This window comes from Amblyomma mixtum, chromosome 4, assembly GCF_055824585.1.
Source record: "Amblyomma mixtum isolate Tamu chromosome 4, ASM5582458v1, whole genome shotgun sequence".
Lineage (NCBI taxonomy): Eukaryota > Metazoa > Arthropoda > Arachnida > Ixodida > Ixodidae > Amblyomma > Amblyomma mixtum.
Genome location: NC_143015.1, coordinates 24771593 through 24796840, shown reverse-complemented (window position 1 = coordinate 24796840; position 25248 = coordinate 24771593). Strand labels below are relative to the sequence as shown.

The following is a 25248-nucleotide window of genomic DNA, read 5'->3' as shown; positions in this document are numbered from 1 at the left end:
AGCCACATAATGGAGTTGTGCGCTTGACCAAGATTTTGAAGTGAAAGCTTTACTACGGGACCTCGTGCTTCGATCGCCGGGTGCCTAGTTTTGACTTCCAGCTGAGTTAGAGACCATACCATGAAAAAGAGAAAAAGAAATTGTATCAATATTCATAACTGGGAGAAGAACCCGCGGCTGCGCGAGCAGGTTTCGTTTAAGGGTCGCTCAGTGAGACCACTAAGCTATCGCCGCATTTTTGTTTTCCTTTCTTGCACGGAAATACTGCGGAAAAGAAAAATCGCAGCATGCTTACACCACGAAACACCTGGCCACCATACCCCTACGTGACCCCAGCGTCCAAAACATCAAAAGTCTGGGAGGCACACGCATGCATCAAGATAGGGGAGCCAGCTAGGCCGCTCTTGCAGGGCAGCACATACTCCCCGCACGAAAGCGGAAGAAAGATTTCAAGGAGCGTGGTGATTTGGCGTGGCAGCCTAGTCCATCAGGGAAGAGCCACATAATGGACTAGGCTATCGCCGCAGCCAACCCGCCTCGTGTTATACTGCACCACATTCTCGCGCTGTGCACTAGAGCGTCGTCTTCATCAACTTCCATCTGCTCTGTTCCGCGACACTGCCTGCTCACCGTCGTCTTCTACGTAGCACAAATCCGTGCTTTCGCTCCGACTCGAATGTAGTAAACATTCTCTGTAGTTTTTTTTTTAATTACGGCCTCTTGGTGCCGTTACCTCAGACATTAGCGCCAGCCTACTACGTCGCTCTCAAAGCCCCATGCCTTCCACCACAGTTTCCGTCTTCAAACTAGCTGGAATTAGGAATGTTTCGAATTAAGCACTGAGTCCATTAGCCGCAGTTTTATCATACTGTACGGTGGGATTTAATCCACTAGTAGCCATCGGAAATGGAGCAGTGTTTTATTGGTTCGGCAGCTCGTAGTCTACCGGCAGTCACACTTCTTGCCCTCGTCTACCTCTATCTGTTCGTCTCAACTACAAAACAAGTAATTTATCGCTTTAGAAATTGATCACAAGTCCACCCAAAAGCAAGTGTGAGCCAATGTTTTGTGGAATCGCCCGAGTGACAGATGGTTACTCCCTAAGCTCAATGCTAATGAGTACAAACTTCAGGAAGGAAGATCTGTACATATGGGCACCAACAGCAACGCTGGCTCTTACCGGCTAACAAATCTATTCGCAAGCAGGGTTGTGATACATGCATAATTTTGCAGCCTCATAGTGCTGAATACATTTTTATATTTTAATACTATAGCACTAAAAGATTCAGTGGGAAAGAAACGGGCCGTCTAGTATAAAATTCACCCATAGGCTAGAGAGAAGTGACGTCATCAGAGCTGATAATTCCCCACTGGGAAGAATAAAGGGATGTCATCAGAGCGTAAGTGACCTCACTTCTGTTAAAGGCATCAATATCTTCTAATGCTCTCTTTTTGCGGCAATTTAGAACCATATACTTTCGTGTATAACTAGAACCGCACCTTGTTTTGTAGGAAGAGAAGTCCACTGCTGCAGTAATCAATTGCCGATTATTACAAGAAAGACTTTCCAGATTAGAATAGAAGAGTGGCCCAGCTGTTAGGCCGGTCCCCTGAACCACGTTCGTAATCCTGAGACGAACATTTTGCGCGACACGATCTTTGTTCTTTCACCTGCAGGTTGTTCCAACTCGCGGCGGTGTGTGGCCTCTGCCCTTGAACCAGACTACGTGGGATGAGCTCCTGTCCTTGGACCCGGATCAGTTTTCCTTCCAATACGACGGCCCCTGCGATGTGGTCCAGCAGGCGATCGAGCGCTACCGCGACCGCATCCTATTCGCGAGCTGCAAGGCTCCAAGGGCCCGCAGAGGCCAGGGCACTCCCGGGCGGAGGGTGGCTGCCTCTGCCCTCGACGTCCTCACCGTGACGGTCACTGGAGAGTGCGAAGAAAGGCCACACCCAGACATGGACGAGAGCTGTGAGTGCTCGTTGTAGAGGAGACGCCTCTGGCTGGTTTGTCGGGTGCATGCGTGCTTCTATAGTTCATAGCCCAGTTATAAAAATGGTCTATAGACCGTCTATGAACTTTTTATTGGCTCTATTGACTTCCTATAGATATTGCTTTTTGTCTATTCACAGTCTATATACTTTTTATAGGCAAAAAATCTACTAAAAGTGTATGGCCATAGATCTATAGATTATCTATAGACTGTCTATGGCACTTCTATTACCTTTAGACTTTTGTCTATAGACAGTCTATAGACTTTATGGAGAAAAGTCTATAGACACTCTGTAGAGTGTCTAAAACATTCTTCTAAGGGGCGGCTAATAAAAGGCTTAGCAGTCTGAAGAGGGTGCAAATGCTGCACCCACAGTTGAATCAGTCGGCATTTGGACGCCGACAACGCACAAATCTGTCCAAAATGGCGCGTGCACTTATAAACAGTCTCAGCGCTGCATGGGCTTCATTCATCAGAGATATTTTACCTAAAATAATCATTCAATGAATGCCGGATCATTACAGCTAGGAGGGGCGCGCACTCGGCCTGCCATTCAAGAAAATCCTTTCACAAAAATCGCCAGTTAATGTAGTGCTTAGCAACGAAATTCGAACCAGTCCAGTCAAACCGCAAATAAAGTACAACATTTTCATACCTGAGCATTGTTCCTAATAATATTTGTACCACCCTAAATGCCGGAACCGCGTGTATTCGTGTGATCTCATGTAATAGCTAAGAGTCCCACACAAGAAGTTCAAGGCTGCCTCAAAACCTGCAGAAGGGGCTCATGGTCTCCCCACACGCTTAGTTCTATGTCGCTGATTTTCCTAATCTGCGTCAGCTCTTGAGAATACTTCGGGGCATACCTGTCCATTTACGCCCACTGTGCAGGCATCTGGGTTCTGCCGTGTGGAAATAAATCGCGAGTTCTTCTGCACCGACCGATCTCACTACGTAAAAGCACTTACGAGAGGAGCACCTACGCCTTTCACCTTTACAAAAAAAGTTTTAGACAGTCTATAGACTGTCTATAGATTTCTGTCTATAAAGGCTATAGACTGTCTATAGACAAGTCCTAGAGAACAGTCTATAGGTAATAAAAATGCCATAGAGAGTCTACAGACAATCTATAGATTTATGGCCGTACACTTTTAGTAGATTTTTGTCTATAGACAGTCTACAGACTATGAATAGATAAAAAGCAATATCTATAGGAAGTCAATAGAGTCAAAAAGAAGTCTAGAGTCTGTCTAAGACCATTTTTATAAGGGGCACGAAGGTGCATCCAAAGGCTCGTGCCAAAATGAGCTATAAATAAGCTCGCGCCGGCAATATCCTTTCGATTCAACGTTACAATTACTAAAATGTCAGCATAGTGGCTTCGAGATTTTCGCTAGGAGGTATTTGGGAAGGCTTTGCGTTTTCTAGGCGTAAAGCGCGATATGTTGGAAGACGGGAGCCATATTTGGAAACCGGTAGTTGAAAGCGTGTCGCTAACGGTGCGATATGTGGAGAGAAGGTCCCACGAGTGCACGAGTACGCTCTGGTTGTCGCTGAATTTCATGTTTTTTTTGTTCACAAAATTTAGCACATACCACGTGAAGATATGGCCACCCTGGCAGACCAGATGAGATCAAGCACCGCAGCACAACATACCATTGCGGAATAAGATAGTGAGAAAGGCCTGGTTCGAGTAATATACTGATTTACGGCGCCCGCTCTGAACGCGATGAAAACGACCTACTAGATGTTGCCTCATCAAATTTATCTCATCCCTTCTAATTCCCCACGAGAGGCCGTGAGCCATCCCTTCCTTGCAATAAAGGCTTCATTCGTTCGTTCGTTCGTTCGTTCGTTCGTTCGTTCGTTCGTTCGTTCGTTCGTTCGTTCGTTCGTTCGTACGTTCGTTCGTTCGTTCGTTCGTTCGTTCGTTCGTTCATCCGTCCGTCCGTCCGTCCGTCCGTCCGTCCGTCCGTTCGTTCGTTCGTTCGTCCGTCCGTTCGTTCGTCCGTCCGTCCGTCTGTCCGTCCGTCCGTCCACTCGTTCGTTCGTTCGTTCTTTCGTTCACAATGTTCTCAAGTTCCCCCAATTGGAGGGTATTATGGGAGGGGCAAAATTCAACAGGAATACTCGTAGGCACCAAGAAATGGGAGTAAAGTGCACAGGACAACTTAAAATGCATGCATGTTCATAAGAATAAACGCGAATCAAAATTCCCAAATTAAAACAATATGATCGTTAAGCAGAACAACTAAAAAGCAAAAATTAAGCGCGAGAACTTCCAAAAAAATATAAATCAGGACAGAATGCAAAACATCAAGATACAATCATATACATGAATGCATCAATAGCAACAGGCCGCATTAGAAGTCAAAGTGATAATGAAAACGTAAAAAAGCCTTTTAGATGGCAGTGGATGAACGTAAAAGCTCTTGAAATTTCGATAACTTAGTTGTCACGACCATATTGCCAATGTTTATCATTAATGCCATCAAATACCGCACAATATATGGAGTATTCCAGTCGCACTGTGAGTCAGAGGGGCTTTCGAGAACTGCGAATTCAGGGTGAGTGCAAAGGTCAGCGTACGCGGCTGCGATGTTGAAAGTGAGTCCGCCTGTTAAGCCGGCTTTTCTTTCAAGTTTTTTACCCATTTGTTGTTAATTTGTTCCCATTTGTGCATTCATTTTTTCGCATTCAGCACAGGGATGTATTTCCGTCATCAGCAGTGAATGCCTTCCAGCACTCAGAGGCCAGTACCAAGCCTGAGATACGATTATCATAAACCTAATCAGGCACTGGATTAAGTAGTTCGCCTCGGCCTAGACCTTACGAAAGATGAGTCGTAGAGACAATACTATGGTTTGTAGTTACTTCAAGACCGCAGTTAATTGCCTGAGCCTCATTTTTATCTTCCATATTCCGGCACATAGAGGGTTTTTTTCAGTAAGAGGGTTTTTCAAGATCAAGGTAAGCGCGAGACGCCGAACCCCGATAAATAGGCAAGCCCCAAGAAAAGCACATAGCTTACAGCCGGCGTAAATTATTTTTCAGATAAGCTCCTGGTGAGAGCGCAGTCGGACTCTTTTCTCACTGCTGAAACAGTCTGGGGAGCACTGAGGGCCCTGGAGACCTTCAGCCAGCTTGTCTACACGCAGGAAAGTGGTGAGGTGAGTTCCCAGCGACAGATACTTACGATAATACTTTCTTTCTGTTAACTTCCCGTCATCAGTTATTTCAGTGACGGTTGGTACAGATTGCTTGAAAAAATTGTCACAGAAGCAGGTAGGCAGGGTTATATTTGCCACTACGTCCAAACGCCAGCGGAAACGGCCCGGCCGGCTAACCGACTAGCGAGCGAGCTCTCAGGCGAAGAAGAGCGCGCGCCAGCCTCCTGAGCGCGACTACTAGGCGGCGCCAGTAATGCGTTGCGGCATTGAAGCAATCATCATGTGAAGCAATTGACACTGGTGTTCTGATTATTATTAAATTTCCAAGATTCATTCATTCTGCCGGAAAAGTTGAAAAAGTGTTGTGCATAACCCTGTAGCGAGAACTACTGAATCGAGAAATATCCAGCTACGCAAACAGACGTTCCTCCCGCCGATACCACTGTACCTCTTCATCACGGCTTGCATAGTTTCTACTCCGGAGACAATTCCTTTGTTTACATGTTGACAGCAGGCTTGCCCTGTATTTTTTTACCTCTCTCTTATGTGCATTTTAAGCCATATGTTTTGAAGCAGTGTTTACACTTTCGGACTTTTCTGAGTTCGTTGTAGGCAAGGTTTATAGAATAGGCAAGGCGTTTGGCAAGTGTAACCCCGTACATTCATACACTTTTTTTTCGGAATAAGGCACGAGCCGGGAAGGCTGGCATCATGACGCAGCGAAACATTTTTACAGCGCAGCTTTTAAGCACGCGTGGCGTTGAGTTATTGCGCTCTGGCATATTTTTAAACTTCGGTTACATAGGGCTGGGACAGCTTGCATACATACGGGTTCTAGCTGCAATCTCTTTATCGAAAGGTGCTGAAACAAAGAGTGTGCGAATATTCGAAACATCGAATAGTATTTACTACTCGATTCGATTCGCACCACACTTTCACTGCTGCAACCTCATTGATATTCATGAATTGCCACCTTCAATTCATCTAAACCTGTAGCGAAACATCGCGTCATTAACACCAATCAACTTGCTCTTTCCTCCTAGAACGGACAGCCGGCACGAGCAAGTGTAAGGACTTGGATAATATCATTGCACCGAGAGCCACCGATTGCTGTCACGGCACGGCCGCGTCGCGCTCCGAGTCGGAAAATCCCCGTCATTAGCATACACTGTTACCGTTACTGGAGTACCGGGAGCTCGCCCACCACCAGTTCGCACGCACTGATTGGTCCCGATGAGGCAGGCGTCCGTGCAGCTTCTGGCTACCTGGCGCCATCTGACGCTAGATCTCGCATAGATGACCATCTCGCGTCCGACGCTAGATCTCGCATCTGCGCATAGATGGCGTGCGGGATGATGGTACTTTGGTGACGGCAACGGTAGCGGTAACACAGTGCACTGCATCCCAGGTAGCACCGAACATTAGAATAGTGTTATAAAAATGTTATGTAAGTTGGAGTAATGTTACATGTTGCATAGTAACTTTACATTAACATTAAAAATTAACATATAACGTTATAAGTTACATAGGAAACGTTACTTTCACATTCTAAACAAACGTTGTTTTAATATAATCTTCTAAATTTTATTATAATGTTAGAGTCGCAACTATAAAACAACATTGCAAATATATTTCGAGCACGGATTTCCAGAAATTTTCTCACTGTTCTTAGAGTAAAGATGTTTTTCAACTAACAGTACCTTGTAACCACATCTCTTAGATAGTACTCGCCATAGATTACATGAAGAGCACCATTATTTTGTCACAAAACTTTAGTTATTACCCATTCCCCACTGTCACTCATGGGACATCCCGCAGTAGCGAGTATATAAGCTCGGCGGCATGATATCCGTTGGGAGTATCTGATCTCGCTTCGGCGAGCGCGGCTTCGGCCGCTTATCTGATTTTTTCAGCAGCGTCCGCTCCGGCGGACGCAGTTGTTGCTGCGACGCGCGCCTTTTCTTGCCTTTTTCTCTTTCCTCTGATCTCTTACCTCTCCTCTATCTGCACGTTGGCAGCGGTGGTGGCTTGGCTAGAGCCAGTAGCAGGCCCGTGCAATTTCCTTTTCATACTTCTCTCAGTCACAACAACAACAACAACATATCCGTTTGGAGGTGAGTGAATACGAGTTGTTGTGCTGTAGTGTAGTGGAGAAGGTGTCGCTCTTGTTGTTGGTTCTTGCAAAGTGTTGTAAGTTGTGTGCCGTCACCTCTGGCAGGCCTGCATGCTTGTGCGGGGCTGCTTCAGCATTTTCGAGAATGTTGCATTTATGTTGTTTACATGTTTCATTAAGGTTTGGGGAAGGTTATTCGAACATTTATATGTACCATTACAAAAACATTACAAAAAAAGGACATTAAGGACATTGAAATAACATTTGAGCGTAACAAAAATCTAACATTATCGCAATGTTTCGGTGCTACCTGGGATGTTAAAGGTGTCGAATGAAGTGCGTCCCTACGCTGTACATCATTGGGTTGCGCCACGATGCGTTGGAAACCGGCTGTGATCTTGGGTGGCAGTAAACGTATCTGCTTAAGTGCTAAATTAAGGGACACGCTTCACTGAAGCGGCCTGGCTTGTGGATGACAGTAGAATAGGCGAAGTTGTGGTCCGTGGGCGCTGCTGCGTTTGTTTCGCAGCGCCCGCTTTGCTCTAAATTTTCGCCACTTCCAATCTATAAACAACTATCTTAGGAACGCAGAGGGCAAGAAAAGAACTTACGTTAAAGTAATCGGGCTCACAGCGATCCCGCACGCTACCGCACCGTCTTCGCACCTTCGATTGCGACAGCGTTCGTGCCTCTCATGTGCCTTGTGGCCCAACGAACGATTACGTTGGTGTCAAGCGGCTACGTTTTGTCGTGAACGATGCGTTTTGGGTGGTATTCCACGACCAGCGCTTTGTCTTCAGGCGTAGCAAAGGAGTGTGGAAGAGATAGTTCGGCCCCTTAAGTCTCTTTCACAAGCCGTCCGGTTACGTTTTGCCAACAAAATTTTGCGCCTTGCCCATTCGATAATTAAGGAATGACGGCATTCCACCAATAAGGAGGTATCTTTAAGGCCAGCTTACTGTGCTTCAGGAGTGCATTGATCAAGCTCTTTTGTCATGAGAGCATTAGGACAAACTGAGAATAAGACTGTTTTCGGTAAATGCAGCTGTCATCGAAAAAAATGTAAACATGGAATTAGTCCAGAAAACAAAGTTAATTACTGCTTACTGTTATTTGACTACCCTCTCCCCCCATTATCTTATTTAATACCTGGTTGGGCTTATAGGTACAGTGAATTTAGTTGACGGGTTTTTCTAACGAAATTTTCTTCAACATTTATGCTTTTGTTCATCGCTATGTATTGTGTAAAACCATTTTTCTTTAGAAAGAGCCGCTTGTACTCACATATGAAATGATTCGAAGATATTCGAGAGAAGTCAATTTGATTCGAAGCCAATTTTTAATGCTCATAGTCGCTTCGGAACCAAACTTTTGACATTCGTACAGCTTTAGCCGAAACTCAACCTTCTGTGTCCAGCGCTTTATACGAATATCAGCAGTTCCTCACGCCTGTGAACTGTGCCCGACACAAAATGATCCCACCACTCTTTTATCCTTCACACCTGACGTGACCGCCCACTGACCATCCGACCCCTCAAGTTTGGCAACGTTCTGCCTAGGCGCCACAGTTTAGGCACCGTTCGCAAAGATTCTGGCTAGCAGTTTTGGCATTTTAATTACATCTAACGTACTAAGCGAATCTATGGAAAGAATAGCAAGCCTCTATACCTCGACACAACGCGCCCTCTTGGTATACCTTTTAATTAACGGCTCATTCTCATGCGCAGTTTGTCGTGAACGAGACGGTGATCTACGACAAGCCCCGGTTCCCACACCGTGGCCTTCTTATCGACACATCGAGGCACTTCCTTCCGCTCCATGTCATCGTCGAAACCTTGGTAAGTGGGCCGGCGTAGTGCTGTTGGAGGTAATTTTCTGATATGCATTGCCTGACAAAGTGTTAGACGCGACACATTATAATGCCACGATACTGTGTTTTGAATGCTGGAATTCTTTCTGAGAGTTGCTTCGAAGCCGCTGTAGCAGGAACGATGCGGTCAAGACTTGGACGAAAACTTGTATGGAATCCTAGGAAAACCTGAAAATGCGGAAATCGAACAACAATGACTTTAGTTTAAATTTAAAGCCTGAGTCAAAGAGCCTGTGTCTATGAGGGGTATCGTAGCTTAAGGCTCCGGATAATTTTGGTCACGTGTGGTTCTTTAACGTACACTGACATCTCACAGTACAGGGGCCTCTAGCTCGCGGCAGGGATTCGAACCGGCGATCAATGTTAGGTGTGTTAACGCTCGATATTCGACCTCTGCCTAAGAGTCGGCTCATTTTCTGCCGCGTCATTCATCGCTTCCGGTTTAGAATTTGTCACCCCAGAATTGAGTCTATTCGTCAGCCTGCGTGGCCTTGACCGTTTACAAGTTTATGCCCAGCGGGAAAAAAATGCAGACTCTCTTATCATTGAGAGTAAATGCATGTATGGAATGCTTCTCAGTACCAGCGCTCTCTAGGATGGGTTGCATTTAGGCCGTGGACTTAAGTTTTATTTCTATTTCGTCAAGTGAAGCGCCACCAAACAGAGGAGAAAGGATGACAGGAAATCGGGCGTGGTGGAGCTTTCAATTGTCCCCTTCAGCAGTTCTTTACATGTTCCTTTTTGCGCCTGCCTGATTCTCTTCTCCTTCGCTGTGTGAAGCAGTTTTGTATAGATGTCGCAGTCGCAAACCCATAAAGAACAGTTGTTTATACGGTTGTGCATAGTGCATTTCACACAATGTATGTTTTGTCTCTCTTACATTCTACACGCAGAGCAAAAAGTTTGAAGGCTGGAATGCCACAGTTTTTCAGTGCTTTTTTATTCCGCTCTTTTCCCTGTGGGAAGCAACCGATCACGGGATCTGAAAAAAGTTTAACGGCCTGGCCTGCCTACCAGACAAGCAACGCAGAGTACGAATGGCTCTGAGACCTTGTGCTAGTAAATGTTCGGCGTGCGAATACTTCCCTCGGGTCATGCGAGGCTAGCAATACTGCGTCTTGTATTATCTCAACAAGCGCCGCATCGTTGGTTTTGTCTTGCTTGAACGATAGCTGTGGAGAATAATTCTGAATTAAGTGACTAACCAGTCGTGACCAATAAATTACTGTATGCTCAGCCACCGTCTTCGAGACTTGCTTAGGCCATGACTGCATGTCTTGTTTATTTCAGTCACTTTACTAAGCGAGCTCATGAAACCTCTATTTCCTATAGGAGTAGAGCATCTGTTAACGTAGAGCAAAACTCAGTTTGCCGATTTCCATCGGTTAACATTTTAAATAGGTCCGTTCAAGTGCTACACAGACAAGCTGTAGGTTGCATAAAGAGTTAAATACGCCACTTTCTGCACGCAGGATGCAATGGCATACAACAAGTTGAATGTTCTTCATTGGCACATCGTGGATGACCAGTCCTTCCCGTACGTAAGCAAGACGTTTCCAAGTTTGAGTAAGAAGGTGAGCACTTTTCTTTCTTATTGTTTCTTAGCATCACCCCTGATCACCAGCTGTAGTGACTCTAACGCTGCGAAGTTCAGACTCATGCGCGAATCCACAGATATGACCCCGGTCGTAGCGACTCTACAGTTTGATAGAGACCAGACCTAAAACGCCCGTTAGTACACACCTTCAAATATGCACACTGCATCTGAAGGAGCCTTAGGCGGCCTCAGTTAACAATCAGCACTCTTCGTCCGTGTTCTTCGCTGCAGCCGTGGTGTTTCTTCAAGGACAAATTTATTAAACCCGTCTCATAATTAGTCATATTTGCTATTAGCCTCAGTAGGAGACTTTTGGCGGGATAAATGGCGGGCGAAACAAACGAATGTAAATCTGCGTGTGCAAGGCACAAACGTACCAGAAACGATAAAAGTGAACTTTAAAATCAGTCGTGACGGCGCACGAATAATTGATATTCTTTTCTCACTAACCATAAATAAATATAGGTCACTGTTCCAATGTACCCTAATAGCGTTTCATTCAAATTTTCTAATATCTATATAAATTTGGCAAAGAGCTTCAAGATATTACCGTTGTCCTAGAGGTGTATTAGAGCAGATGCCTTTATAAAAAAATTTCTCAACCTGAGCGTACACAGTGGCTTGATGCAGTTTGTTTTCAATGCTATACTAGCGTGTCCCTTAGAAAAAATAAGAAGAAAGGGAGATGGTGCGCTCCATTTTGCGAGCTAGAGATATGTTTACTAAACCAGATTTCTGGTCATCATTGGGGCTTTAAAGTCATGGTCGCTAAACCTTGTCGCATGCCACTCGTACCTGTACCGTCTCCCGTTTCGACATGTGAATGATTTTGTTCTTAAAATCATACAAAACAATTTGTTGCGGAACTCAGTGAATGCCCTGTTAACAAAGAGCTGCAGTAATGCTTCCAAATTCACTGATACCAAGGATTACGTAGATCGGTAAATTGCTTTGACATTACCAGCATAAATTAGAAAATAGGAACATACCAGCACCATTGAAGAAGGCCACAAAAACAAATATTCGGCTCGCTTGAGAAACTACCTTCTGAGATGTTTCCCAGTATCTGTGGCTTATAATAATAATGACCAGCAAAGATTCTTTGCCATTTCACGCTTAGAGAAAAATATACACTTTGACAAGGGAAATTACTAGGGAAAAATTGCTAACGAAGCAATAGGTCAAATTTCTTAACTCGCACGGCACCTCGATTCCACCGATTCCACCGAAGTATACATAGTTTCAAGGGACGTTTAGTCGCAATTATAAAAGATACTCGCTTGGTTTTCTGGCCCAATACACATATTCCCTATAAGGATCGTTTCTTGTCTTCAACTTGTAATGTTTATTTCCTATCGTCATGTTCACATTCTAAACCGTGATCCCTTCCCGAGAAGAGAAGAAGCCATCCTGGCGACTCCTTGGAAGGAAGGCTTTGTGGGGTTGCAGCAACCATTCAAGTACTGAACGGGGGCAGTCTTGACACAAGCGCCACCGCCGATATATAGATGGCGCGGCAGTCTTTGTGACGTAGTTGACCGTAGAACTTTGCTTCCTTGCCCGGTATAGATCTCACCATCTGAAAATAAACATTTGTGATGAGCTTGAGGTGATTCCTATAGGTTTACTTTTTCTTTTGCCTCCTTGGTGCTAGAACTTCCCGCTTTCCATTTCATGGAATCATTGGACCAATTTCAGTAACACTGTTCCCAATGAACGACTCACCTCGCAGGGCGCCTACCACCCGGAGACGCATGTCTACCAGCCAGAAGACGTCCAACGAGTCATCAGCGAAGCTTCGGCCAGGGGCATCCGTGTAATGGCCGAGTTCGACACGCCGGGTACGCAGAGAAAAGAGAAATTAAAAAAAAATTCTAAGAATTTCCACCTAGGATTAGCAGCAGGGCACGTAAAGGTGCTGGGACGAATCTACGATACAAGATCGATATTGCATATAATTCGCAGCAAGCGCATATCAATTTATTGAAGGTTTCGATACGGAGATAGTAGCTATCGAAGATATATTGGGGCATGGTATTTTTGAGAACAACATGCAGTGAGAGGTATCACTGAATATCCAGTACATCTCATTGTGCGACCTCACCCAGCGTTTAGGTACTTACTGCGTTCCTGAGATGCTATCCGCAGGGTAAACGTTGGCGCTTATTATGCATTGAGGAAACGACCTCCTTTAGTCCTACGACGCTGTTTATTGATCAAACGCTTACAAGAGGAGTAAATGATTTGGACGGGAGTCTCGCGAACAATTTTACTGCTCCGTATAATACTGTAGATTGCAAAGTTAGCTCACGGAGGTGAATATATTTTGGGACACGTGAGGAACGCACCGATACTCACCTATGGGGTGAAGTACAGGCCGAACAAAAAATTTTAACTTAAAATGAGGACATCAGAGCTAGCTATGGAAATGAAAAATATTGATGTAACGTTAACAGACTGAAGAGAGACTGGTGGAGAGAGACTGGTGGAAAGACTGAGCAGATGGTTTCTAGACACACAAACTGAATAAGAGAGGCGAAAGCCTCAGGGTGCTTGCCATAGCAACTGCCGTGAGGTTTTCCCCTCCTTTGTTCATTTTGTTAAAGGGAGCTGAGTGGGTGACAGAACAAATACGAGTTCATTACATTCAAGTCGAAATCAAAGAGAATAAATGGGCTTAGGCTGGGAGTGTAAAACGAAGGCAAGATAACCAATGGTTGTTAAGGTTAATGCATTGGATTCCGAGAGAAGGCAAGCGTGGCAGGTAGTGGCAGAAAGTTAGATGGGCGGATGAGTTTAATAAGTTGGGGATATAAGGTTGGCATTGCTGGCCCAGGGCAATATTAACTAGAGAGATGTGGGAGAGGTCTTTGTCTTGCAGTGATAGTCAGGTTGATGCTGCTGCTGTTGATGATGAAGACGAGGAGCACGCAATTGCCGTGGTGAAATGGGAGTTCTATAACCTACGGGCTTTTTGATGCTAATGACAGCCGCTTTCTTGCAATGCATTAGGATATGAAGAGCGAGAATGAATTTTCTAAAAACTAATTGTTAATTCGAGGGACTATTAAACGCTGTCGACTTGCACACTAGAGAAGTACTTTATGCCCAAAGATCCAACTTGAGACGGCAGTCTTATGTAAGGTTAGACGTGTGTTACCTTACATATTTGTCCCACCTTACATATTTGTACTTTATAGGAACGTGGCAAAATGAGTGAAGAATTCGGTCCAAATTTCAGATTTATTTTTTTCCCTAACCCTTAGGTCTTTATTTCTGTCCGGACAAACGTTATACCAAAATAGGTAGTATACGTTCAGAAATTGTCTTTTCTATGTGTGATCGTCAAAAATTGTACACGAAGCGCACTTCTGATGTTCCTGGAACGTCGCTCAATCAGCTCGACTCAGATAACAAAGCATCGCCATTATAGTGTCGCTATGAACAGTAAAGATCAGAAATCAGCTATTGTGTTGGTTGCGTTGCCGTATTTCTCTGATCAAAGGCAAAATCATGCAAGCTACAAATGGCGCAAACGAGGAATAAACTCTTCTCAGAGCTATCACTTTCTCAGGGATTTTTATCACTAATCCTTTCAGCATTTAGTAAGGATTAGTAGTGGAATGATACAATTTTTGATCAAGAATCATAATGTGATAAGATTTTCAATGACGCTCTGCATTTTTCTATGCATATGCGCAATGATATTTGAAAATTATTTTTGTAAGACATTTATTGAACATATATGCTTGCTGATGTTAACTTTTATTTAATCGAGTACTTGGGATCCAAAAAAAAGGAGTTAAAGCTTTATTGCGCATAACAGGTCTTCGTGATAAGGCTGGCATAAATAACTTGTGCACTTCTCTTTAAATATTTAACACCTCGCTGATAACTTGATGAGGGTGTTCGATATGATTACTTCATTATACAAGCCAGCCAAATTTGAAATGCGATTCTGATATCAGCATAAAAATTTTCATAATGCTGCCAAATGTGATGAAATTTGTGCATAAGTATCGAAAATAATTTCAACTGCCACGTGCCACCTGAAGAGGCTGCCACGTAAAATACGCGAAATGCCGAGAATGACTGCAAAGAGTTAACCAGAGAACACACAAAGGCCTTTGCGTTTTTGTTAGCTTACTAACCACCTGGTTAAGCATACAAATGATTACGCACCAAAAGTTGCTGTTGGTCTTCCATGATTTGATGAACAGCAGCAAGAAACTCAATGAACTAGGCAAAAGCAGGGTGACAGGAGCGGAAGCGCTTCCGTCCACCGTTGTGCTCTTTACGATGCGACTAAAGGCGAAAAAGAAAGCAGCTGCGGAATAATAGGCACCGTTTTGCGATGCGTTAACAGCCTTCGCTAATTCGCCTTATATGAACATTGGGAAGGTATGCCCATAGGTTGTCCGATGGGTTAAAGAAGATAGGGGGAAAGCACAGTGTGAAGGTTGTTTTTTCCGCACCAAATAAGTTTAGTGGCATCTGAGCACAACAAAGGAGATCTGACATTAGCCTACGTGGTAAAACGAGTGGATGTCAGGTCAAGGATCGACCGAAGTTCATTTCATGCAGTGTTAGAGTTGTTTATATGTTTCCGCTTTCTTGCGGTGCCGTGTATAATAGCCAGACCGGACGATTCGTTAATAAAAAGCTTCAGGAACACTCCAATTCCTGCGATAACAACTCGACAAAGTCTTCTGTTGACCTCGTACTGCACCGTCGTTGTTGCGGTTGCACCCCGGCATTTTCTGCCACAACCATTCTTTTTAGACATAAAGACCAATTGGCTAGAGGAATAATGGAAGCCTATCACATGCATAAGTCTGGAACCACTTGTGTCAGTCGGCCTTCTGTAGTGGTGTCACAGACTGAACTCGATTTCCTCAGTTGTGCCCATCTTGATTAATAGCGTGATTAAGGACGCGTTCAGTGTTATCTTCCTCTGGCCAGAGTTTGTTCTTGGTTTCGTTGTTGAACACGGGCTTATTAGCTCACGCCTTGTATGACGGCTCCGTTTGTGTTTGTTTTTTTTTTTCGAAGATGTATATATACTCTTCCCTTCCCGTAATAAATTTCAGTTGAAGTCAGCGCTTGTGTTGTCGACTCTCCCTCTTTTGTCCGTGTTTCGAGCGTTGTTGTGAATAATAAACAGAAATACTCCATGGCTTTTCACATTCTGCAGGACACACCCGCTCATGGGGAGCAGCGTATCCTGACATCCTGACGACCTGCTACAAAGGCTCGGAACCCGATGGCGAACTCGGCCCGATAGACCCCACCAAGAACGGGTCGTACGCTTTTCTGGCGCGGCTCTTCAAGGAGGTCGCGGATGTGTTCCCTGATCAGTATGTCCACCTGGGCGGAGATGAAGTCAGCTTCGACTGCTGGTAGGTGAACGACACAAGCCGAGAGCTTAGACAAGTTGCATTATTTAAATCGAGCTTCAAGAGACAATGAATTCGGGATTAGCAGTGCCGTCAGAGATGTGCCGCGGCAGCCGTTGCCGGTAGGCAGGTGCCACAGGCCTGGCGCCAGTTTAGCGCTGCGTGTAGTTTCGTGCAGTCTTGGCCAAATTTCTGAAGGCCACAGTGTTGAGCTGCAGCAAAATGAATGTTCCTAGAATGCTCTGTGTAGCGAATCATTCAACACACAAGTAAAGCACGAAGCTTCTCTAAGGTACCGCAAAAAGAAACCTTCTGCTAGCATTTCAAGGTCATTCGGTCTTTAATACTGCCGTAATGGCTCTATTATACGGCTCAAGCGAAACGTCTTTGGCCTTAAGGCTTTTTACCAAGAACGTATAGTCTTTGCCAAAAGTAACCAGGCTGCATGGTTTTCTTCTCAGTCGTATATTGAAGCTATTATGCCAGCCCTCAAGCTGTAATTCTCTGTATGTGAAGGAGAACCCCCTGTCCTCACCTTCCGAGAACTTTTTGAGGGGAGCCGTGAGGGCTCTGTTATACGAATGAGAAGCAAACCATGCAGCCTGGTTACTTTTGCCAAAGACTGTACATACTGAAGAACGCTGAACAAAAAGCGGGGATTGTGCTCCAGAATACCAGTGCCGGAAACTATCTCATGAAAAGCAAACCGGGTGCATTCGCCAACACTGAGGAGGGGCTTCGCTTTCGTAGGTTCAGTTTTCGCTGTCTGACTATTGCGTGGCTCTACCCATACTAGTTGCCGCTTTGCAATTCTTGGTCAGCCAACAAGCACACAGTTGTAAGACTGACAGAGATAGCCTAGTGGTAGCCTAGACTGATAGCCTAGTGGAGCTTTTCGCTTCAAAAGCTAGATTACCAGCACAAATGATAGTGCACAGTGGCCGCTTGCGCGCACTTCTTTTACGACAGCCCCTGGATATTTGCGCTCGAGCGGCGCGAACTTGATTACTTTGTGTACTTTGTAAATAGCGCACAAATCTCTTCCCTGTCCTTTCTTGCTATCGCTCCCCTCTATACTTCTCCTCGCTATCCGCTCCCTTCCCTCTCATCTCCGCCGGCTGCAGCTCGGGTGCTTAAGATATTAAATAGCAATTGCGATGGCCGGAAACGTTTTTTTCCTCCACTTCTCTCTTTTTTTCTTTAAAAAAACACTACCTCCACCATACCACCCTGACGTCGATGATGAGATCAAAAGGACACAAATTATGACGTTAATGGCCATTGTTAATATTCTAATTGCTTGAAATAATCTGAAAGCTTTCTAAGGCATTGAAATTTTCACGGCTGCTTTTTATTTTAACGTGCAGGTAAAGCTTTTTCTCGATCCCTCGATATGGTAGATTTCTTTTAGCCTACATGTGGTCCGCGATTTTCGCATCTAAATATTTTACTCTATCCCAGTACTCATGCATGGAAAGCGATAAAGATTGCCGCAAAATTTCTCCACGTGTCACTCGGTCGTTGCGCGTTCCTTTTCGTCTGACTATAGCTTACAGCGGCAGTCGAAGATGACAACTGTTCTGCTAACAATACGGCTAAGGAAATCGAAGAAATGCAGTGCATTGCACCTGGGTCAAGCAAGCGAGTTATTCCGAGTAGATCTTCACTGCCTTATATTAGCAATTCCACGGGTTTGGCTGGAAATTTCCAATTGTTTATCTGAGAAGATTGGGTGCTGCAATTATTCTAGAAAATCAAATACTTTAAGGGGGCTCAAAACCAAAAATTTCCTTACAAGCATGTACACTAAATGCAGTGACATCTTTTGATGTTATCGGACTTAGTTTTGTCAGACATTAGAGGCCACAACAATTATTCTCTCATATTTCTTCCGCCAGTTCGCGTAACATGCGCGATATCTGTACTTTCGTTAAAAAAAAAGAACTTCTATTCTAGAACAACCTTTTGTGAAACGGCACCTAACAAGGCACGTCCGATAGCCTTTTGCTGAATGTTTTAAGTTTTTGAAATGCTAAAAAGGCGCGTTCTTGTTTCAGGAAGTCCAACCCGAACATCACTAGCTTCATGCGGAAAATGGGCATCGCTGGCAAATACAAGAAGCTGGAAGACTACTACATCCAGAAGTGAGTTTAACTAGACTCCTCAACGAGTCTACGCTTCTAGATGTCTGTTTTCTCACTGCGCCGAGTGATAACGGCTCGAAAACACTACACGTTCGGTATGTAGGCCCTTAATTGTCGCCAGTCACGCAGCAGACAAGTGCAAACGTTGGCACTGGCGGTAAGCACCTGTCAGCAATTCCATCGTGCCTGGCGCTGCAGTAGACGGAAACAAATGTGGGGCGCTACCTCATCTCACCTCAGCGTAGAATGCATTTCCAAAGGTAAAAACTTGCGCAAACAGTTCTTCTACTGTTTGCGCAAGTTTTTACCTTTGGAAATTATGAACCAACTCGCCCAGAAGAAAGTACTTATTGTAGAATGCATATTACACTTCTCTAAGGAGGTGTGGCCGCAGCTTGTCGGCTATCTTTACTTCACGATGTCAGATGATGGCCTGCATTAACGATAATTTGCAAACGTTCTGTCCTACTCTCGTCCCGGTGCCAAGTTGTGTGGAGCTGTATGGTTTATGGTTTATAGGAGTTTAATGTCCCAAAGCGACTCAGGCTACGAGGGACGCCGTAGTAAAGGGCTCCAGAAATTTCGACCACCTCGGGTTCTTTAATGTGCGCTGACATTGCACAGTAGCCCTGCAGCTATCTCATCTGGTAACCGCAAATATCATGAGATTCCATGTTGCCTGGGTAGCTAGTGCTTCCGTAGCTGTGGTCGGACATTAAAAACATCTGGGTCTGCTAAAAGTTGTAGATTCTTTAAAGTACTGATTCTTCTGGTGTCCAGATTATTTAATGTAGTGAAAAGTAGCGATTCTTCCTTACTCATTTTCTGGTGCCAAAAAGGGCAGCGTACCATGAGAAACTTAAGGATAGGACGAAAAGGAGGCGGGAAAAGCGGTAGCGAACCGTTCTTGTCGCCAATTTTGGCTGTGTGTGGTCCCTCTGAAGCGCAGGGTATTAGCCTCTAGACTTTCTTCCCTTTCACCGTGTGTGCCAACCTCAATGTGCTGCTTTCTTCTCTATCGCGGCGGAATAAAGTTGGATCGTTGTTTAAACGTGGTAGTCCAAACAACAGGTGAAGGATATTGATCACGCTCTAAGTTACCACATAGCATACCACAAAAGGGTGATCTGCCGAGTTCTGCTTTCTCACCACACTCCTAGTTCTCTTGCTCTCTGAGCCTTTTCCACTTTTAGGTGCTTGTAAAAGCCTCTATTTTCTCTCTCAGCCCTCCTTTCAGCTTTTTCCTTATTTCTCGAATTATCTCTCTGTTCCACCATTACATTTTTCTTTTGTTTACTTACTTCCTCAGCTAGGCTTCTGGCATGCATATGTGAGCCGCGTGCTAATTAGGTCGTTTAAATTCATTTCAGATCAGAACACTTGGGAGAAGGGTTGAAATGTGGGCCAGTTGGTACGTTGTAATTTGAAAAAAAAAAAGTCACAAATTACAAGAGGCAAGAGAATGGTGTTCACGCCACAACGACTGGACTATCAACTGAAATTTATTAGAAAATACATAATCAGAGGTCATTCCGTACGTGCATAAAGTGAGCCATAGCATCAAAAAAGTTGCGGCCAAGCAGGGACTGAGTGTGGTGTTTTCTGCTCCTAGCAAGCTTTCGGGTCTGTGCTCGCGCATTTCTCGAGGCAGGGAATGGAACCACGTTTGCACAACGCAGCACGAGAACCGTTTCACGGCGTGTGTCGGACAGGTCGTTTACAAGTTTCCCCTCACATACGAGGGAGTATACATAGGTCACATTGGTCGGTGTATCAATGACCGGCTGCGTGAGCACCACTCCTCCCTGGGGTCCGATGGCGGTGCAAACTTGCCCCGCCATTGCAATGAATGTGGCTGCTATCCTTTGTTCAGCACTGTCGCGATTCTTGGCAGAGGCAAGGAAAAACAAGAGCGAGAAACCTTGGAAGCGTATGATATCGGTTTGTCAGGCGCTGATTGTATTAGCACAACCTCGGTGCGCGTAATCGAGAAAGAATTCCCTTTTTTTGGTCGGTCACGGTAGACGTGATTTCTTGTGTCTCCTTTGCACTGTGATTTGTGATGCTGCTGGGGCGCATGCTCTGCTGGCCTTGCTGAGACTATGTTTTTTCTAATAAACTTCCGTTGATAGTCCAGTCGTTGTGGCGTAAACACTCCTTCTCTTGTCCCTTGTCTTTTGTGACTGGTTTTTTTTCCCCCGTAAGAGACACGAGGCCTAGCTTACTTGGCACCTAGAGACCTTGGCACGTAACACGGCAGTCAGTTTGGCCGGCTCATGGGGCGCAGAAGACTGGCTATAACACACATAAAAAGAGTTAAGTAGGTCACGGGGCTCATTTTTTCTGCAGTAGTTAGAAAGCAATGCAAAGCTATTTTTTTAATCGACACTGCGCATCTGCTACTTTGCCCGCAAGCAGGGCGTGGCGACATGTGCTCGACAACCAAGAATCTCATTTTCTCTTGAAAGTGGATGAAGATCACTGTGGCACGATACGACCTCTAAAATTCTGAAGAATTTTCTAGAGTAACCCGTCGCACCGTTCTGCCTGCCAGCGCAATGGCTATAGGCGCTTGGAACACTTTCTTGGATGTTGCTTCAATTAGAACAGGTACCGTAGAAGCCTTTGTCATGAAGATCTCTGCAGTGAATGAAATATTCTGTGATATAGCATGCCGCTTTCACATGAAGAAAACACAGCACGCCCGTTATATTTCACACGACAAGCACTAGTTTTCTTTGCGAACTCCATTAGCGAACGGCTTCGAAAACGTACCGATACTTTTTCCTGTATATAGTATACGATCCCATGGCAATTACAGCTACAGTTTTTACCTCCCTGAGAGCCTCAAACTGACCGTTCGCTGTGTTCGCAGGTTGCTTGGAATTGTACGGCGCACCGGCAAGAGCTACATGGTGTGGCAAGAGGTGTTCGACAACAAGGTGGAGGTGAGTGAACTGAAGTATCAGTGCTTGGCTTATCTCCCCAAAATAAATGTTTACTGCTCCCACAAAACGTTTACTTGCGCTCATTGTATATCCGTCGCGCACTGCACCGTTTTCTGTTCTGCTTTGAGATTAGTCGCGCGCCTGCCCGAGGCTTCTTTATACCACGGAATCTTCTATTCGTATTCTCATTCACCCACAATGATTGGTGCCCCCCCAGTAGAGATCTCCTTTTTATTTTGTTTCATCACCATCAGCCTGAATACGCCCACTGCACGGCAAAGGCCTCTCTCATATCTCTCCAGATAACCCTGTCCTTGGCCAGTTGCGGCCACTGTACCCCCGCCAACTTCTTAATCTCATCCGCCCACCTAACTTTTTGCTGCTCCTTGCTACATTTTCCTTCTCTTGGAAAATTATGGGCCTCGTCGGTCCACTAATGCAGGAGTTATACAGAGATCTATTTCTGGGATTCTTGTGGTGCAGTACGCCTGTACTTTCAAACACGTGCAAGGCTAATATGCGTTCCCTCCTGAGAGTGCGGGGTCAGGCCCTTCGCACATGCCTGGGTCTCCCTCGGAGCGCATCAACACTGGGAAGAAATGCACTCTCCGAATACTACACGATATGGACGTAAATTGCCCCAGACTACTTGCGAATGCACATACGTCCTATTTCAAGGGTTACACAGCATCACCTTGCGCCTGTGCCACTGCAGAGACCTCACTCTGCATTTGCAAAGATAATAGCAATGCAACAGTCGTCGATCCCAAAACAGTTCACCCCGGCAGCACTACCTCCCTCTCCACTGTGGTGTCTGCGGCTCCCATGTGTGCGCCTTGCTATTCCGGGGATAGCCAAGAAAGCCAAGCCAAGCGCCAAATGGAGACATCGGCAGGAAGAGAGGGGAGCCAATGCTTTTCTTACATGACTTCGGATGAACCTGTACTTGACTTTGCATCAGTCGTTAAACGAAAAGAAACCGTATACTAAAACTTTTGCACCAAAGCTTATATTTAATAGAAATCTTTTCAAAGCAGAAACAGGCCGCTACATCTCATTTAAGTCCAATGAGAACTTCTTCGCAACTAGCGCGAAGCAAGACCATGGCGACCGCAAGAATTTTCAACTTTTCGGCTTAAGACAGCGTGGGCATTTTCAGCCACGCCGTGTTGGACTAATTCATTTAGTCGGTACTTTCGCAATAAGGGCATTATTTTTCGAAGAGTGGTCCCTGCTAACTCAATTTCGTCCTATTTCATCTCTCATACCTCTGGCACGGAGACCAGAGAAGCTAAGATAACCTATTCTACATGTTTTTAGGTTCACCCTTCCCATGTTGTCCCTCTTTCACATTTGCCTCTTGAACAACTATATACGATAAACTTGAATTTCACCAGCAACTCCTGCTGGAGATATTGCATCTACTAACTTCAGTTCACTTATATTTCCGCCAATGGGCTTCTATGCCATCCACAGTTCATTTCAAAAAGCTGCTGATGGGCTAGAATTTCGTTCCTCTATGTGAGTGGTAGCACGATACAACTGTATTGTATTTTTCTCTTTAGGGGGATAAAAGCAAACTACTCTTTAAAGACCTTAGCGTGCCGGCTAAGTTTACCCTGAATAATATTTTAGTTTTTTTTCATTCTCAAAGCGAACAGAAAGTCATCACTAAAGGCGGTGAGGCTGAAGAGGTCAAAGTTCCCCAGCACAGATGGCATCAGAGTGTGATTCGCAAGTCGGCACTTCAGGGATTAAAATTATTGCAACACAGGAAATCAAATTGTATATGGACATTTACCCGTCCATAAAGCATACAACCACTCCACCATGCGACCAAAACTCTGGTGTGGTAAGCATGTCAAAACAAAACCGTTAGGAATACTTTACAGAGCAACGATATGTCACCACTACTTTTGGTCAGCCTGTATTGCTGCTTTTTATGCTGTGAAGCAGTAGAAGCCCCATGACGGCCATAAACGGCCCTCGAGTAAGCCCTCGCCAAGGATGTACAGAAGGTAAGAACGAGCGAAGAAAAGAGAACGAAAGAGAGAAGTGGAAACGGATGCGCAAAGTAGAACGCTCCTGTGGGCGAGTTGGTTCATTTCAATAAAAGGTATAACTGCGCGAATCAGACAGCACCGGACACATAAAAACGAAAATGACTGCACGGACTTGCTTGTTCATGAGTGAATGTACATGCTATATAAGCGCGAAACTAACGCGCGCAATCACCTTTGCCGTTGACACAGATACTATTAAGAGACGGCACACACTGGTCGGACTTTTCTTTGGTAAAAAAATAGCAAAATCATATCATTGCTGGAGCATAGAATAAACAAGTGAAAGAAAAACATCTCACCGCAATTAAAGGTGAGGCGATTAATTTGGCGTCCTGTAATGATGCGTTTGTGCTTTTGTTTACCTAATAAAGGAAACGTATGATCACTGTGTGCTATCTAATAACCATACCTCTGCGAACGACAAAGGTAGTTGAGCGCTTCGGTCTCTCGCTTATATAGCATGTGCTTTCACTCATGAATAAGCAATCGAAAGTCTGCGCCCGTAGTGCCGTCTTTCGTTATGTCTGATTCGCGCAGCCTTGCATGCAAGATAGCCAATGGTCTTTAAGGGTAACAGATTCGATTCCAAGTGGCGGGAAGCGTAGCAGGAGACGGCAAACTATTAGGTTAGCAGAAGAGATTTAGTTTTCGGGGATAGTCAGGCCGCAGCTGGCAGAGGACAGGTTTAACTGGAAAGATATGAGAGAGGCCTTTGTCCTGCAGTGGGCACACTCAGGATGATGATGATTATTTTGAAACCTGCGCCAAGAGTGCCAAGGAGAAAAAGGAAGGAAGAAGAGAGAAAGAATTTTCGAGAGGGAGTTGAAGCGACTACAGCGTTGAAGGCCAGATGTAGCGACAGTTAGTGGCTCATGGGCATATGGCGAGTCTAAACGAGTCTGTTATGGACTCGACGGATCATGCGCTAGAAGTGTGGCTGTTAATGTGTTACAAAATGGACATGGGTGCGTTCAGATAAGAACATTAATCGAGGTCCCCATAACTACTTTTTTTTCAATGAAATTTTTATATAGGCCCGTGTGCTGTGCGATGTCGGTGCACGTTAAAGAATCCCAGGTGGTCGAAATTCCCGGAGCCCTTCACTACGGCGTCCCTCATAGCCTGAGTTACTTTCGGACGTTAAACCCCAATAAACCAAACCAAACCAAACCGAAATTTTTATATGAGATGGGCCACAAAGGAACCGTATTTAGTTTTTCAAGAAACGCTGTAAATTTTTTTTTATATAGATCGTGTATCACACTAGGCTGGAAATGTATATTTTGCTTTTTCGCAAAATCATTACTTTGGATCCCTGCAGAAATTAAAATAAACGGTAGGCCTGCGCTAATCAGATAGGACAACTGTCATTTTCTTTTCTACGTTCCCTGTCCAGTCTGATCACCCAGTGCTATATTTTATAGATGTGCTCGTCAAAGACTGACCATGGAGATCGCAAATATGCAATACCTTACGTCAAAGGGTGCCAATGTGCCTCGAAGTTCTTAGGGTAGCCATCCTATCTACAAACGTAATGGGTGCGAAATGCTTCAACTTCCGTTCTCGGAAAACTCGGCCGAATGCCATCCGGGAGCAGCGGTAAAATGGAGGGAGTACGTGACCTCGATCCAAAGCACATCACGCTGAAACGGCAGATAATGCGAGGTAAACCTAAAACGCACTCAGGGAAGTTTTTTTTTCCCAATGGTATGCGTCTTAATGGAACAGGCGCTTCGCGTCGATCTCCGAAGGCTGTGTATTCACAGCCAAGATCGGATTAGCTGAGGCAGCACATGCCACGGTGTGTTCAAAAACTCGATCTCGCCATTTCTGGCAATTCGTGACGCCTGAGCTTATGGGCTCAACAAAGAACAGACGCAGGGTGTCTGCAAAAGTAATGGATGGTGGGGAGGGGGGAGACAGGGACCAAAAATTATGCGGTCCGGCATT

At 45.0% G+C, this 25248-nt stretch overlaps 1 protein-coding gene across 1 annotated transcript in view; it reads left to right on the top strand.

Annotated features, from left to right (window-relative positions):
* Nucleotides 1–25248, top strand: part of LOC149345916 (beta-hexosaminidase subunit alpha-like) — a 57046-nt gene that overhangs the window by 20572 nt on the left and 11226 nt on the right. Inside the window, exons 3-10 of the mRNA XM_089586278.1 lie at nucleotides 1678–1975; nucleotides 5052–5167; nucleotides 9008–9118; nucleotides 10623–10724; nucleotides 12480–12588; nucleotides 15942–16146; nucleotides 18201–18287; nucleotides 21163–21235. Of these exons, the coding sequence (XP_089442404.1) occupies nucleotides 1678–1975; nucleotides 5052–5167; nucleotides 9008–9118; nucleotides 10623–10724; nucleotides 12480–12588; nucleotides 15942–16146; nucleotides 18201–18287; nucleotides 21163–21235 (1101 nt within the window). The remainder of the gene's footprint in view (nucleotides 1–1677; nucleotides 1976–5051; nucleotides 5168–9007; nucleotides 9119–10622; nucleotides 10725–12479; nucleotides 12589–15941; nucleotides 16147–18200; nucleotides 18288–21162; nucleotides 21236–25248) is intronic.